The sequence below is a fragment of the Salvelinus alpinus genome, chromosome 4 (genome assembly GCF_045679555.1).
Source record: "Salvelinus alpinus chromosome 4, SLU_Salpinus.1, whole genome shotgun sequence".
Lineage (NCBI taxonomy): Eukaryota > Metazoa > Chordata > Actinopteri > Salmoniformes > Salmonidae > Salvelinus > Salvelinus alpinus.
Window position 1 is genome coordinate 55489916 of NC_092089.1, and position 12009 is coordinate 55501924.

The 12009-nt window shown below is 41.5% G+C and overlaps 1 protein-coding gene across 1 annotated transcript; it reads right to left on the reverse strand.

The window, feature by feature from the left end:
- Window positions 1-5017: 5017 nt before the first annotated feature.
- LOC139572499 (desmin-like) lies at window positions 5018-11770 on the reverse strand. The gene is made up of 11 exons (XM_071395232.1): window positions 11420-11770; window positions 9260-9419; window positions 8605-8754; window positions 8259-8378; window positions 8065-8160; window positions 7056-7190; window positions 6826-6936; window positions 6541-6651; window positions 6246-6370; window positions 5543-6094; window positions 5018-5357 (listed from the first exon to the last, which is right to left on the reverse strand). Exons 1-11 carry the CDS (start codon window positions 11638-11640, stop codon window positions 5264-5266), a joined length of 1875 nt encoding a protein of 624 aa, XP_071251333.1. The 5' UTR covers window positions 11641-11770; the 3' UTR covers window positions 5018-5263.
- Window positions 11771-12009: the final 239 nt, after the last annotated feature.

Here is a 12009-nt window from a genome sequence, read left to right on the forward strand (position 1 = left end):
CATGCCTTAAAGAATGAGACCCAAAGAGCAACGTATTTCCTTTAATAATTTCACACTTCAGACATAGCCTATCCCTTTTAATGATAATATTACCATGATTATGTTTTTCACTTTTAGGAAATTCCACAGGCTTTATTTAAATTTACTTTTCCATCTAAAACGTGGAAAATGCATGCTGCACAAAGGGTGGACCAGTTGCTTTGCAGATAGGTGATGCGGGACATACTGACTCGGATTTTAAACCAGACTAATATTCAAAATCGCGTTAAAGAGTGGCGAAATAAGTGGCAACTGATTCGACGCTGTTCATGCGTGCTCTCATTTTTAAATGCTCCCTTTTTAGAGGAGGGCTGCTCCATTTCAGCATTCAATATACTCAACGAAGTTTGCGCCGGGTTTTGAACCACATTCCCCTGACTTTAACTCACTTGTCTCGGTTGAGGAGACCCGGATAATGGGGTGTAAAGTTGTTTGAATTGAAAATTTGTTTCGGTGTACCTTATAAATTCATACCTTTTCTCACTCGACCGCCTCAGAATGAAACTGTCACTCTATTCGATTTTCTCTGCTGTCGAGCGAATTTAGCACGAGCTCTATTTGTGAAGTTCATTCCGAGGCAAATGTATTCAGGGAGCGTTCGAGATGAATAGCGCGGCGTGTCAGCCGCCCCTAATTGGGATTAAGGCACTTAAAACATTCAAAAATGACAGAAATTCACAGGTTTCAAAGAAGTCAAACGTTTGTCCTTCCAGCGCACTCAGAGCTTTATGTTTAGGCAATAATTACGAAATATTTTGTGGCATTTTTGAATGTTTTGTGTGGAATTGCCTATGTTGCGTATGCACGTTTTTCGCTGGATGCATGATGTGTAATGCGTGTTTTAGCCTTCTTGCTTCTCGCATGCACTATATGTAAATCATTTGAATTAGACATGGGCTGCTTATCAAAGGTAGGACTAAAACACATGAATTAAAAAAATCTGCTAATAAAAAAAATAACACCACAAATTATATTAGGAAAATAGTATGTTTCCATGTATATATTTTCAAGATTTTCTTATTGAGGAAATACTAAAGGCTCTCAATGAAGGTATAGAGGAAGTCAAAATAGTACCATATATTCTTGGAACTGTAAATCAACAAGGAACGTGCGTTTCAGTAGCCTACAGATATTATATGTTATTATTGTATTCTCATAGGCCTAATTGTTAGTTTAGTTTGCATAGGCCTACATTTGACTGATTTAACTGACATGAATTTCTTAATTTATCGTACAGGACTATTAACAATCGTTTTTATGTTGTGTCTTGTCAAGCTTATAGCCTAAATTAATTAATCAATAGAAAAATCCATGAAGTCAATTGTTAAGGCATCATTTGGGGAGAAATATGAGTATTTACACAAATATAAGTGGGATATTTATTTTTCATTCACAATGAGGACGATCTTCCTTGCTCGAGTAACAACTAGGCTACATTTTGATCAACGTCAATATAGCTTACCTTTTCTTTATTAAATGCATTAGGCCTACATAGAATATTATATATTTCAGTTGAACATGCATGTGTCAATATAAGGGATGTAACAAGGCCTAATTTTAGGATACTTCAAGTATTTTGTCTACTTCAGAGAAATTCGATAAATGTCAAAGTGCTTTTGCTTTTATTTTTATACTTTTCAGACATTTCTCAAAGCCGGTCAAATTCGGGGGACTTTATTCCAAGAGCATGATTTATAGGCCTATAACAAAGTTAGTGCAGGAACTTTGCATACGTATAGGCTACTTCAATTGACTAGATTTAGTCTACGTTTTCATTGCCATTCTACACAATAACTGTTTGTTAGTGGACTAATATTTATTTTATGCTATTTATACTGAACAAAGCTATAAAAACAACATGCAACAATTTAAAAGATTTTACTGAGTTATAGTTCATATAAGGAAATCAGTCAATTGAAATAAATTCATTAGGCCTTAATCTATGGATTTCACGTGAATGGGAATACAGATATGCATCTGTGTGGTCACAGAAACCTTTAAAAGGGTAGGGGCGTGGATCAGAAAACCAGTCAGTATCTGGTGTGACCACCATTTGCCTCATGCAGTGCTACACAGCTCCTTCGCATAGAGTTGATCAGGTTCTTGATTATTGCCTGTGGAATGTTGTCAAATTCCTCTTCAATAGCTGTGCGAAATTGCTGCATATTGGCGGGCACTGGAACAGGTTGTCTTAAACGTCAATCCAGAGCATCTCATACATGCTCAATGGTGACCTGCCTGGTAAGTATGCAGGCCATGGAAGAACTGGTACATTTTCAGCTTCGAGGAATTGTGTTCAGATCCTTGCACCATGCGACCATGTTTCATGGTGAAACATATGAGGTGATGGAGATGGATGAATGGCACGACATTGGGCCTCAGGATCTCGTCAGGGTATCTCTGTGCATTCAAATTGCCATCGATACAATGCAGTTGTGTTCGTTGTCCGTAGTTTATGCCTGCCCATACCATATCCCCACCGCCTTTGACATCATCAAACCGCTCTCCCACACGTCGCCATACACGTGATCTGTGGTTGTGAGGCGGGTTGGATGTACTGCCAAATTCTCTAAAACGACGGTTTGGCTTATGGTAGAGAAATTAACATTAAATTCTCTGGCAACAACTCTGGTGAACATTCCTGCAGTCAGCATGCCAAGCACGCTCCCTCAAATTTTGAGGCATCTGTGGCATCGTGCACATTTTAGAGTGGCCTTTTATTGTCCCCAGCACAAGGTACACCTGTGTAATGATCAGTTTCTTGATATGCCACACCTGTCAGGTGGATGGATTATCTTGGCAAAAGACAAATGCTCTCTAACAGGGATGTAAACATATTTGAGCACAACATTTTTGAGAAATAAGCTTTTTGTGCATATGGAAAATATTTAAGCTCAGATAACATCCGCTCAGATAACATGGGACCAACACTATACATGTTGAGTTTATATTTTTGTTCAATATATATTCTGCCTGTTTAATATGTTCGATTTTCAGCAGACGATGGAATGTGCTTGACAGAACCATGGCTAGCTCCGGTTTGTGCCTGCGCCACATCAACGCATCTCGACGCAGAGGTCACTCGCAGGCCCCTGGCTCTTTCTTATGTCTTAATTATATCGATAATACACTGCATCCCATCATTTTGATGAAGGCTATTGTTCGCTGTTTTTCTATTTCGCAAGTAGTCCTACAAGATCCGAGTCTCCTTTAGGTTGAATGCACATTAAGTAGTGAACGAAATATAATCTAATGACATGAATCAAGGCCAATCAAAGTCGAGAGAACGTCTGTCTGGCTCTTCCTCATTAGAGCGCGGGATTGACAGTTCTAGGTTCAAATAATCTCCCGTGCGCTTCTACCGAGAAACGGCAAGAGAGTGAGATTCCTGTATACTGGATATTAATTGCGCCCGTGTTTCGATGGGATGAGCTTGTGGAAATGATGACCCAGGGACATAGGCGGCTATTTATTAATTCGATATATGCCTACATTATCTCGTGCATGCTCCTGAATCATCCGGATAATTGCATTAAAATGATTTGAGCTGGATTGTAACCTATAGCCTACACATAGCCTACATTCGTATTTTACAAATGCATTTGCATCTTACTATAGACCCAGCAGGTTTTTCTTTGCGCTTGATTACATATTAAGTAACATACCCCCAACTCTAAAATTGTATTTACAAAAATATAAATACAATTAGACCCTCCCCTAAGTCATCCAAAAATGCTACATATTTTCGTTCATGATTACAAGTCACTACATTCACAAACGGCGTCATAAAATACATCACATTGAGAGAACATAGCTGAGTATCAATTGACCTCAGCTACCACAGGCCTTGTTCTTCAGATAATTGGTATATTTTTTATCTAATGTATATTTTTCTGCAGAGAAACAGAATGAGAGAGATGCACTGAGAGGTAAACACCATATATTATAGATTGTCTTCTATACCCATAGGCCTGAAAACCTTATCACCTTCTCAAAAATCTTCAACATTTTACATATTTTTCTCCTTTGTATTTGACCTAAATTCGTGGCAAAATACTCTTTATTATCCAAAAACAGCAGCAAGTGTTTCTTTTCCTTCACTCCCACATGTATATTTTATAGGCTTCGGGGAATGGCAATGTCAAAACACTCCCTGTCAATGTAGGCCTGTAGCCAAATCAGCAATGGGCCTCAGTTTATCTTGAACACAACTAATAGTAGGTGAGTGAGGTCTTCCAGATCCACTGATGCGACAATTCAATTCAATAACACGAGAGCGCAGGTGCATTCGCATATATGACTAGAATCATGATACTATTCGGATATAGTACTACCGGTATTCTAATCTCAGTTGTGTGGATTGGTGTTGCATGACCTTTAGATGCTCCGATCTGCCTCATGTCCTCTGTGCTGTTGGTCCTCTCCATCATGGGACGCGGACTGTGTTTGGCATGTGCTGACGAGACCCAATCACTACCGATCAGTGGTAGATAGAAAAGGTGTGGATATGGATGGAATGGGGACATGGAACGCCTGTGTGCCATCGCTTCGCTGCAAGACCGAAGCTGTATGATGGCCCCTCGAGAGGATGTCAGGGTGAAGGACCCCTCAGGTGACTCTTCACTCATTCCTCACTTTACCTCTCCTTCACTCTCTTTTTGCTCTATTGCACCCTACCCCTCCACACGCTCATACAACCTGTAGGCCTAGTGTGCAGAGCAAGGACCACCTCATATATTCAATGTGAGTGGGAGAACGAGTGTGAATTTGTGTAACATGGAATGTGTGTAATTTAACCTCTCCATGGTACCATATTGATTGTGGTTTTCATTGTGCCTTAGGGTGATGTCACAAAAACTTATATGGAAATGTGTTTCAGGATAACATTTTCTATGATTCATCGTGCACAAAAACATTATGTAGCCTAATAACTAAACCAAACTAGACATAATGCAATGAAAGAAACAGCAGACACAGCAGGAATTGATTGCTGAGAGCTTTATTTGCTGCTTGTTGAGTAGCTGTGTAATGCACACAGAGGTTCTGAATATGTGGTTCAAAGGCACATCACAAGAGCCAAAAGGGTACTACTTGACTAGGTTGCAGGGTCATTCATGGTCTCATGTCTTGGTCAAAGGTCAGAGACCAGACATGAGCCGTCAGTGCAAAGCTCCAGGGGCGTGAGGGGTTAAGGGGTGAGAGGAGGTCACATGGTCATTCACGCCTATTCCTCGTCCGAGTCATCGGCAGCACCAGAGATTATGTAGGTTTGCTCCGTTGTGTCGCTTTCCAGTGTCTCATCCTCTGATTTAACTGTTCTAAGGGAAATTAAAAAATGAACTTGTTGAATAAGTTTCTTTACAAAGACACAATGTGAAGAAAATGTTTTCTCCTCTGTGTTAAACTGTGTTAAACATTCTGACCTAACAATGTTCTGTCCTAACAATGGTCAATGTTAAGCCTACATTACTCTCATTATTGTTTAAGTGCAGGTTACTTTTACCTGATGAGCACCGTCCTCCTCTCAGTCATCTCCACTGCCTGCTCCTCGTGGGAGTACTCCATGGAGGCGCCGTACCCATGTTCACCTGCACCTTTTCCCATGCTTCCACCATTGCCTCCAGGACCCATTGCTCCAGCACCCATGCCTTTGGCACCATTGCCTATAGCACCAATTCCTCCACCCATTCTTCCAGCACCTGTGCTTCCAGCTCCTAGGCCTCCAGCACCCACGCCTCCAGCACCCACGCCTTTGGCTCCAATTCCTCCAGCTCCCATTCCTCCACCACCCATGATTCCAGCTCCACCCCTGCCTCCAGGGCCATTGCTTCCTGCACCCATGCCTCCAGCTCCCATGCCTCCTGCACCCATCCCTCCACCTAAGCCTCCAGCTCCACCCATTCCTCCACCCATGCCTCCACCACTGCCTCCAGGTCCAATGCCTCTAGCCATGCCCACACTCATCCCAGCGCTCATGGAGCTCGAGCTGCTACTCATTATGGACATGTTCCCAACCATGGTTGTGAGTCGCAAGTCCTCACCCTCAATCAGCTTCCTATCGAAACAGAGAAAAGCCGTATCAATGGATCAGAATCAAGAATATGACATTACCACAAATTCACTCTTCTAAAGGTTATTTACATGCTCTACATTATCCTATCTAAATACATTGCACTAAACCTGGCACCACCTGAGTGGTACCTCACCTGTAAGTTGTGATCTCAATCTCCAGAGCCATCTTCATGTTCAGAAGGTCCTGGTATTCACGCAGGTGCAGAGCGATTTTTGACTTGGTGGATTTCAGCTCCTCCTTTAGGGCCTCAATTCTTGCCTGTGACGTCAAAAGAGCCAGCTTGAGTTTGCACCTTAGTAGGCTACAGATGAAAGGTTCAACACCAACCTTACATATGCAGCCTACTTGGATTTGAACTGTGTACAATCAATTCAGATATATTTAATGGTTGAGTTCTGTAGTAAACCGGACTGATCTAACATGCTCACCTGAAGGTCCTCCAGCTCTTTCTTGTACTTTTCCTGTGCTTCACGAATTTGTGCCTCCAGAGCCTCATTCTTGGTCTTCAGATCTTCCAGGCCACGCTCTTTGTTTAGGATCTTCAAACGGTTAGGAATAATACAATAAAAATGAATTTTTTCATATTTTGATTGAGGAAAAATGTCCATTGCCATAGGCTACAACTCTTATTTAGATATAGCCTCGATAATAATAGTTCATGTGTCACATTTTACAACCATGTGGGAATATCTTTATCAAATAGCCTAACTTACATCCTTCTTGGCGCCAGCAACTTCTTCCCTGACACTTCGAACCATATCCACATGTTTTGTCGTCTTGTCGTTCAGGTCTTCAAATTTACTTTTATACCAGGAATCCATTTCCTAGAACATATAGGGGCCATGAAACACATATTCTGGGGTCATGAAACACATTCACATCTTGAAATGAATGACTGCTGTATGTATACACTCCAGTTAATTATAAATAGGCCTAGGCCTACCTGTAGATTTTTTGCCGCAATTTCGTCATACTGAGCTTGGATTTGTTTGAGAGCGCCTGAGAGGTCGGGGAGGTCATAAGCGCTCTGGACTGAGGAATGGGCAGCATATATCATTTTCAGTAGCTCTTCAATTTCCTGAGAAAGAAAAAAGGTTCAATTAAGTCCAGTGTAATACTATTTTGGGGTTTATATGGTCCCACCACCATATAAAACTACTCTGGTCGTGGTGTTGATATTTTTGGAGTTAAAACGACACTAAATGGAGTAAATATCCAACTCTCACAGTTGCTTAAATTGAATTCCAATTGCCATTTAACCTTTTTCAGTGATGTTTTTAATCAACTCCCCTTGAATATTTCTTAATGTGTCACATTATGGTGGTTTGCAATATGATATCCAATCTCTGTTGGAAGCCAATTTGCAGGAATATATCCAGCACTTTTACATCACTCACAACTTCCATTTAAAATGCTTGTCAGAGTAGGAAAGAAAACAGGAATTACATGATTACATGAAGACTACCTACACCATGTAAAGTATAACAACTATCTCACTGACAGTTGCTATAAATCCAACCACTTACAGATTGGATTTGTTAAGATACATTTACATTTGTTATCTTTGTGTAGCATAAGATTTTAAAAAACAATCAATGTACATGCAAAAACACATATTGAAACAATATAAAAAAATCTACCTGCAACAGAGCATGCTGGGAAATAAGACAGAGGCCCCTCCCACATCTGTGGATAACTCCATAGATTTAACTGCCTGTCTCTGGTTACTCTTAATGGAGTTAAAAGTACTCCATCCCAATGAACTCCAGTTATCAACACAGGAAGCATATCACTCTTGAGGGTTAAGATAACTCCTAAGAGTGAATTTAACCCACATTTCTTTTAACACTGTGATTACAACTATCCTTGATTTAATGTTTAGCATTTCGTCCATTAGCTAGAGTTGGTACAGGTCGGTCCAAATCAATCAGTGCACGCTATACGGGACCTACCGCTTTGTGCACCCTCTGAAGGAATTCAATCTCCACCTCCAACTGCTCCAGCTCTTTCTCCAGGGCGATGCGCTGAGAGGTGGCTCTGTCCACATCCTGAAAACCCCACAGCGGCACACAATGGCGTCAATGGCACTTTAATGTTTATTAGGCAATTTTGGCTAAGACTATACAGTGATTAAACAACCTCTCACCGGACGGAATGCTTCTATCTCCATCTCGGCCCGCCTCCTCAGCTCAACTGCCTCCTCGTATTTGACTTTGGTTATCTCCAGTTGACCTGCCATGGCCTCTTTACCGGCTAAAGCTTGGTCCTGTAAACCAAAACACAGATGAACCGTTATTGGGGTATAAAGGTAACAAGCCTCTAATAAATTATAGGCTGTGTCAGCCGTGTCACCATATTGGACACATTCTAATTGTCGCTCTCTTTCATTCTTTCTCCCACTCCTCCTGTGTGTGTGTGATTTCTGTTTTCTGCGAGGTAAACAAGAAAAACAGGGATAGTGATGACGTGTGGATTAAGCCATTCCGTCTCACCCGCTGCCTTCTCATCTGATCTGCAATCCTCTTCAGATCTCTCAGCTGATCCTCATAGAGTTTGCGCAGGCCCGACGGCTTCACGAACCGGTTCTGGATGCCGTCAATCTCCATCTCCAACAGCTTGTTCTGCTGCTCCAGGGACCGAACCTTTTTAAGAAAATGACAATGGCAGGGTATGAATTATCATCAAGTTCGCCAGGGCCCCCCACTTGAATATGCTCGCTGCCCAAATAAGTGGGAATAATGAGTGCCTCCGTCTCCACAGCCAGAAGGCGCGTTTCTCCACTGCAGGCCTGTATGGCACACTCAAGCAAGCGTAGTCTAATCAGACAAATTCCATCAAATAAACATTGTTCCTCTACGTTAAGGGCGGCAGAATATCGCACAGATGTTAAAGAATATTGGCAGAGTCACTGAGGCAATGTATCCGGACAGAATCTACACACAATAGCATATGCATGTGTGAAGAACAGATATGTATAGGCTATAGCTTACTAGAAAGTTGGCTCTCTCTAATATGAAAAGACACAAAACAACAAGTTCATCCCCATATGTTGCGTGAAGCAGTCTGTGCGCGCACACCTATCCAATAAGCTGTTCGTGTGCACTATCCTTGGCGCCTTGTGTGTGAGCAAGCCTGGTGAGTGCTTACCTTCTCAATGTAAACAGCAAGTCTGTCGTTCAATATGACCATTTCCTGCCGCTCACCACTGCGCGTGCTGAGGAATTCTTTGTTCTCGGCAGCAGATGCGTCCAGGTCCACCGGGGCCCCATTGCCATAGCCCACACATGCCATGGTTCCCACATTCCCGCTAAAATGACAGACAGTTCAACACTCACCGCTTGACCTGGAGATAACTGACATCACTTTGTTATTCTGTGAACATCAAGACATAACGTAAACATTACATGTGTTAAAGGTTATTGTCACTTGCATGTCATATCACAGCCACATGGTTGATCGATGGCCTGTCAAATAATATTTTATTAATTTCCAGGTGCCACATTTGTTCCTACTCTGATGTCAGATGCAAAAAAAATGTTTTGGCTGTGCTGAAGAAGTCTATATCCGTCCGCTAACACAGGACTAGTAAAGGCCCAGTGCACTACTTCTGTGATAAAAAAAAAAAAACTACATGTATTTGTATTTGAGTAATTTGATAATTATCTGACACTTAATCTGATAGCCTAATACTTGCTTGATATAAAGTATGGTTTGCAGTTCTTTGAAATACTTTGCAAATGCAACTTAATTCTATGTGAAAATTGAAATGGTCTATTCATTTATTTTACTTGTCACGCTTATCCAGAGCAACCTATTCATACTTTTTTGTACTGGTCCCCCGTGGAAATCAAACCCACAGCCCTAGCGTTGCAAGAACATGCTGTACCAACTGAGCCGCATCATCACAAACCACTTGATGTCTCCATGTACTCAATTACTGTATTGTGCATTGTTTTCCTTCGTGGTGATGGAAAGTCTACAGGTACAAACCTAGATGACCAGCCAATAAAGTGAAGTACATTGACATTAATTGGTTTGTAAGGATGGTAATTTAATACTTCTCAAAAAGGGATTGTTTTCCATGTTATTTGATCAAGAAAACTATTTTATTTGATGTGGATGTTTTGTGCCTTTGCCCATAACTTTGCACCTTTTGATGTAAATGTTTGAGGACAGGGTTTTGTTCTTTATTGATTCCATTAGAATGACAATCGCAGAGAAAGGGAGAGGGCAACAACCCTTACAATTCCAACTGTTGAATCCTTCAAAATACTGTTCTTAATTATATGACACTTTTTTATTTATTTTTTATTTTTTTACAAAGCATCATTTATATATATATTTTTAAATTCTGACTTTTCAGCACCCATAAATCCCGCAGCTATGGCCTACAGCTGTTACAAATTAAAATAATACATTTTAATACAATTAATGTTGTTCTCATGGATATGAGCTATTTGCTATTTTGCGGTTTTTGAAATGTATTGAATTTAGTCTCTTACAATGTTTAGGCCTACCTACTTATGTATTTATTGATACCTAAAACCTACAATTCACAATAATATAAAGAGTTGTAAATTATTTAGATGCTAGGCCAGTAGGCTAAGCTTTATGTGGAAAATGGACATAGGCCTTACTTTTTTGACAACTAATAGTTTCTCTATTCGTTTTAATCAATTGATGCCTTCGAATTGCATCAAAAATACATTTAGAAATAGGCTAAAGCTGCACAATAAGAAACAATTAAAACTGTGGTTTGTGTAAGAGAGGGGGAGGTGGTGGATTATAAATTGTCAGTGGTTCCACTATCTAAGATAGTGTACTAAGATAGTGGAACTATTTATAGCCTCAGAAGAGCGGTAAGGGCAGGGGAGGTACATACACTGTTGAGACAGCAACATCTTGTACTGTAATAATTGCATGTATTTTGGTGGTAATGTAACACAAGTCGTTTTCTGTAAATTCACAAATAGAATACTTGTGGTGTATCAGCAGTGTGTAATCTCACATTATCTATTTAAGATGTTACCTATATTTTACCAACTGTATCTATATAACCTAAAATACGCAAATAAATGCTAAAATGCACCAGTAGGATCTCGCTAGCTCATGCTTGTTCTGTCCACTATGATTAATTTGCTCCCATTGGAAACGGCAGGCTCTGGTCTATCTTGGGTTAGTTATAAAGATCTTTGGTAAAGCCCTTGCAACTATGGTGGATGCAGAACCAGGCCAGCTCAGTACAGCTCAGCTTGGCTTAGTTGTGTGAAAAGGATGTTAGTGTACTAGGTGGAGTGCGTGTCTTACCCAGCCATGCGGGCGTTGGGTGAGGTGGAGACGGTCCTTCTGCCCATGGTCTGGGCCTGCATTCTGCTGGCTCCGGCACTGCGCGAGTAGTTGGCTGACTGGTGGCGGTTAACTCTCAGGGTTGGGGGTGGGCTGGACACCCTAACCTGGTAGGAGGATGAGCTGCTGATGTCCTCAAAGTGGCGTCGGTAGGACGAAATCCTCTCAGGGCTGCGACTCATGTTGGCGGCAGCTCGGGTTTGCCTGTGTCTGGGTTCTCTGGAGGTGGTCAGTCTTCACCTATGGGACCTCTGCTGCTTTTGTTGTACACTAGCTCCATCGCTGAGGCGCTTTATACTCCACACGGCCTGGCTTAGCCCAACCCAAAGATATGGCCTGGCCCAACCCATGAGCCAAGAACTCTGGAATCTCTAACCTCAGCACCACACTGGGCCAGACCTGCCACGACATTCAGACATCTGCCAGCAACCTGCGAGGATCTGAATAGGGGCTATGGAACAGAAAGGCAGATAGAACAGAGGCAGCACTAGCAGGGCCCATTAGGCAGTAGGCGCGTGCAGCAGCAGTCACTGATGTAATCTGCTCTGATG

Bases quoted from the DNA above. Each gene is read 5' to 3' on its own strand.
- LOC139572499 (XM_071395232.1), bottom strand. From the start codon at position 11,640: ATGAGTCGCAGCCCTGAGAGGATTTCGTCCTACCGACGCCACTTTGAG. The intron at 9,420-11,419 runs GTAAGACACGCA...CTGTCATTTTAG, and splicing joins CCCAACGCCCGCATGGCTGG to CGGGAATGTGGGAACCATGG. The intron at 8,379-8,604 runs GTGAGACGGAAT...TTTGGTTTACAG, and splicing joins ATCAGATGAGAAGGCAGCGG to GACCAAGCTTTAGCCGGTAA.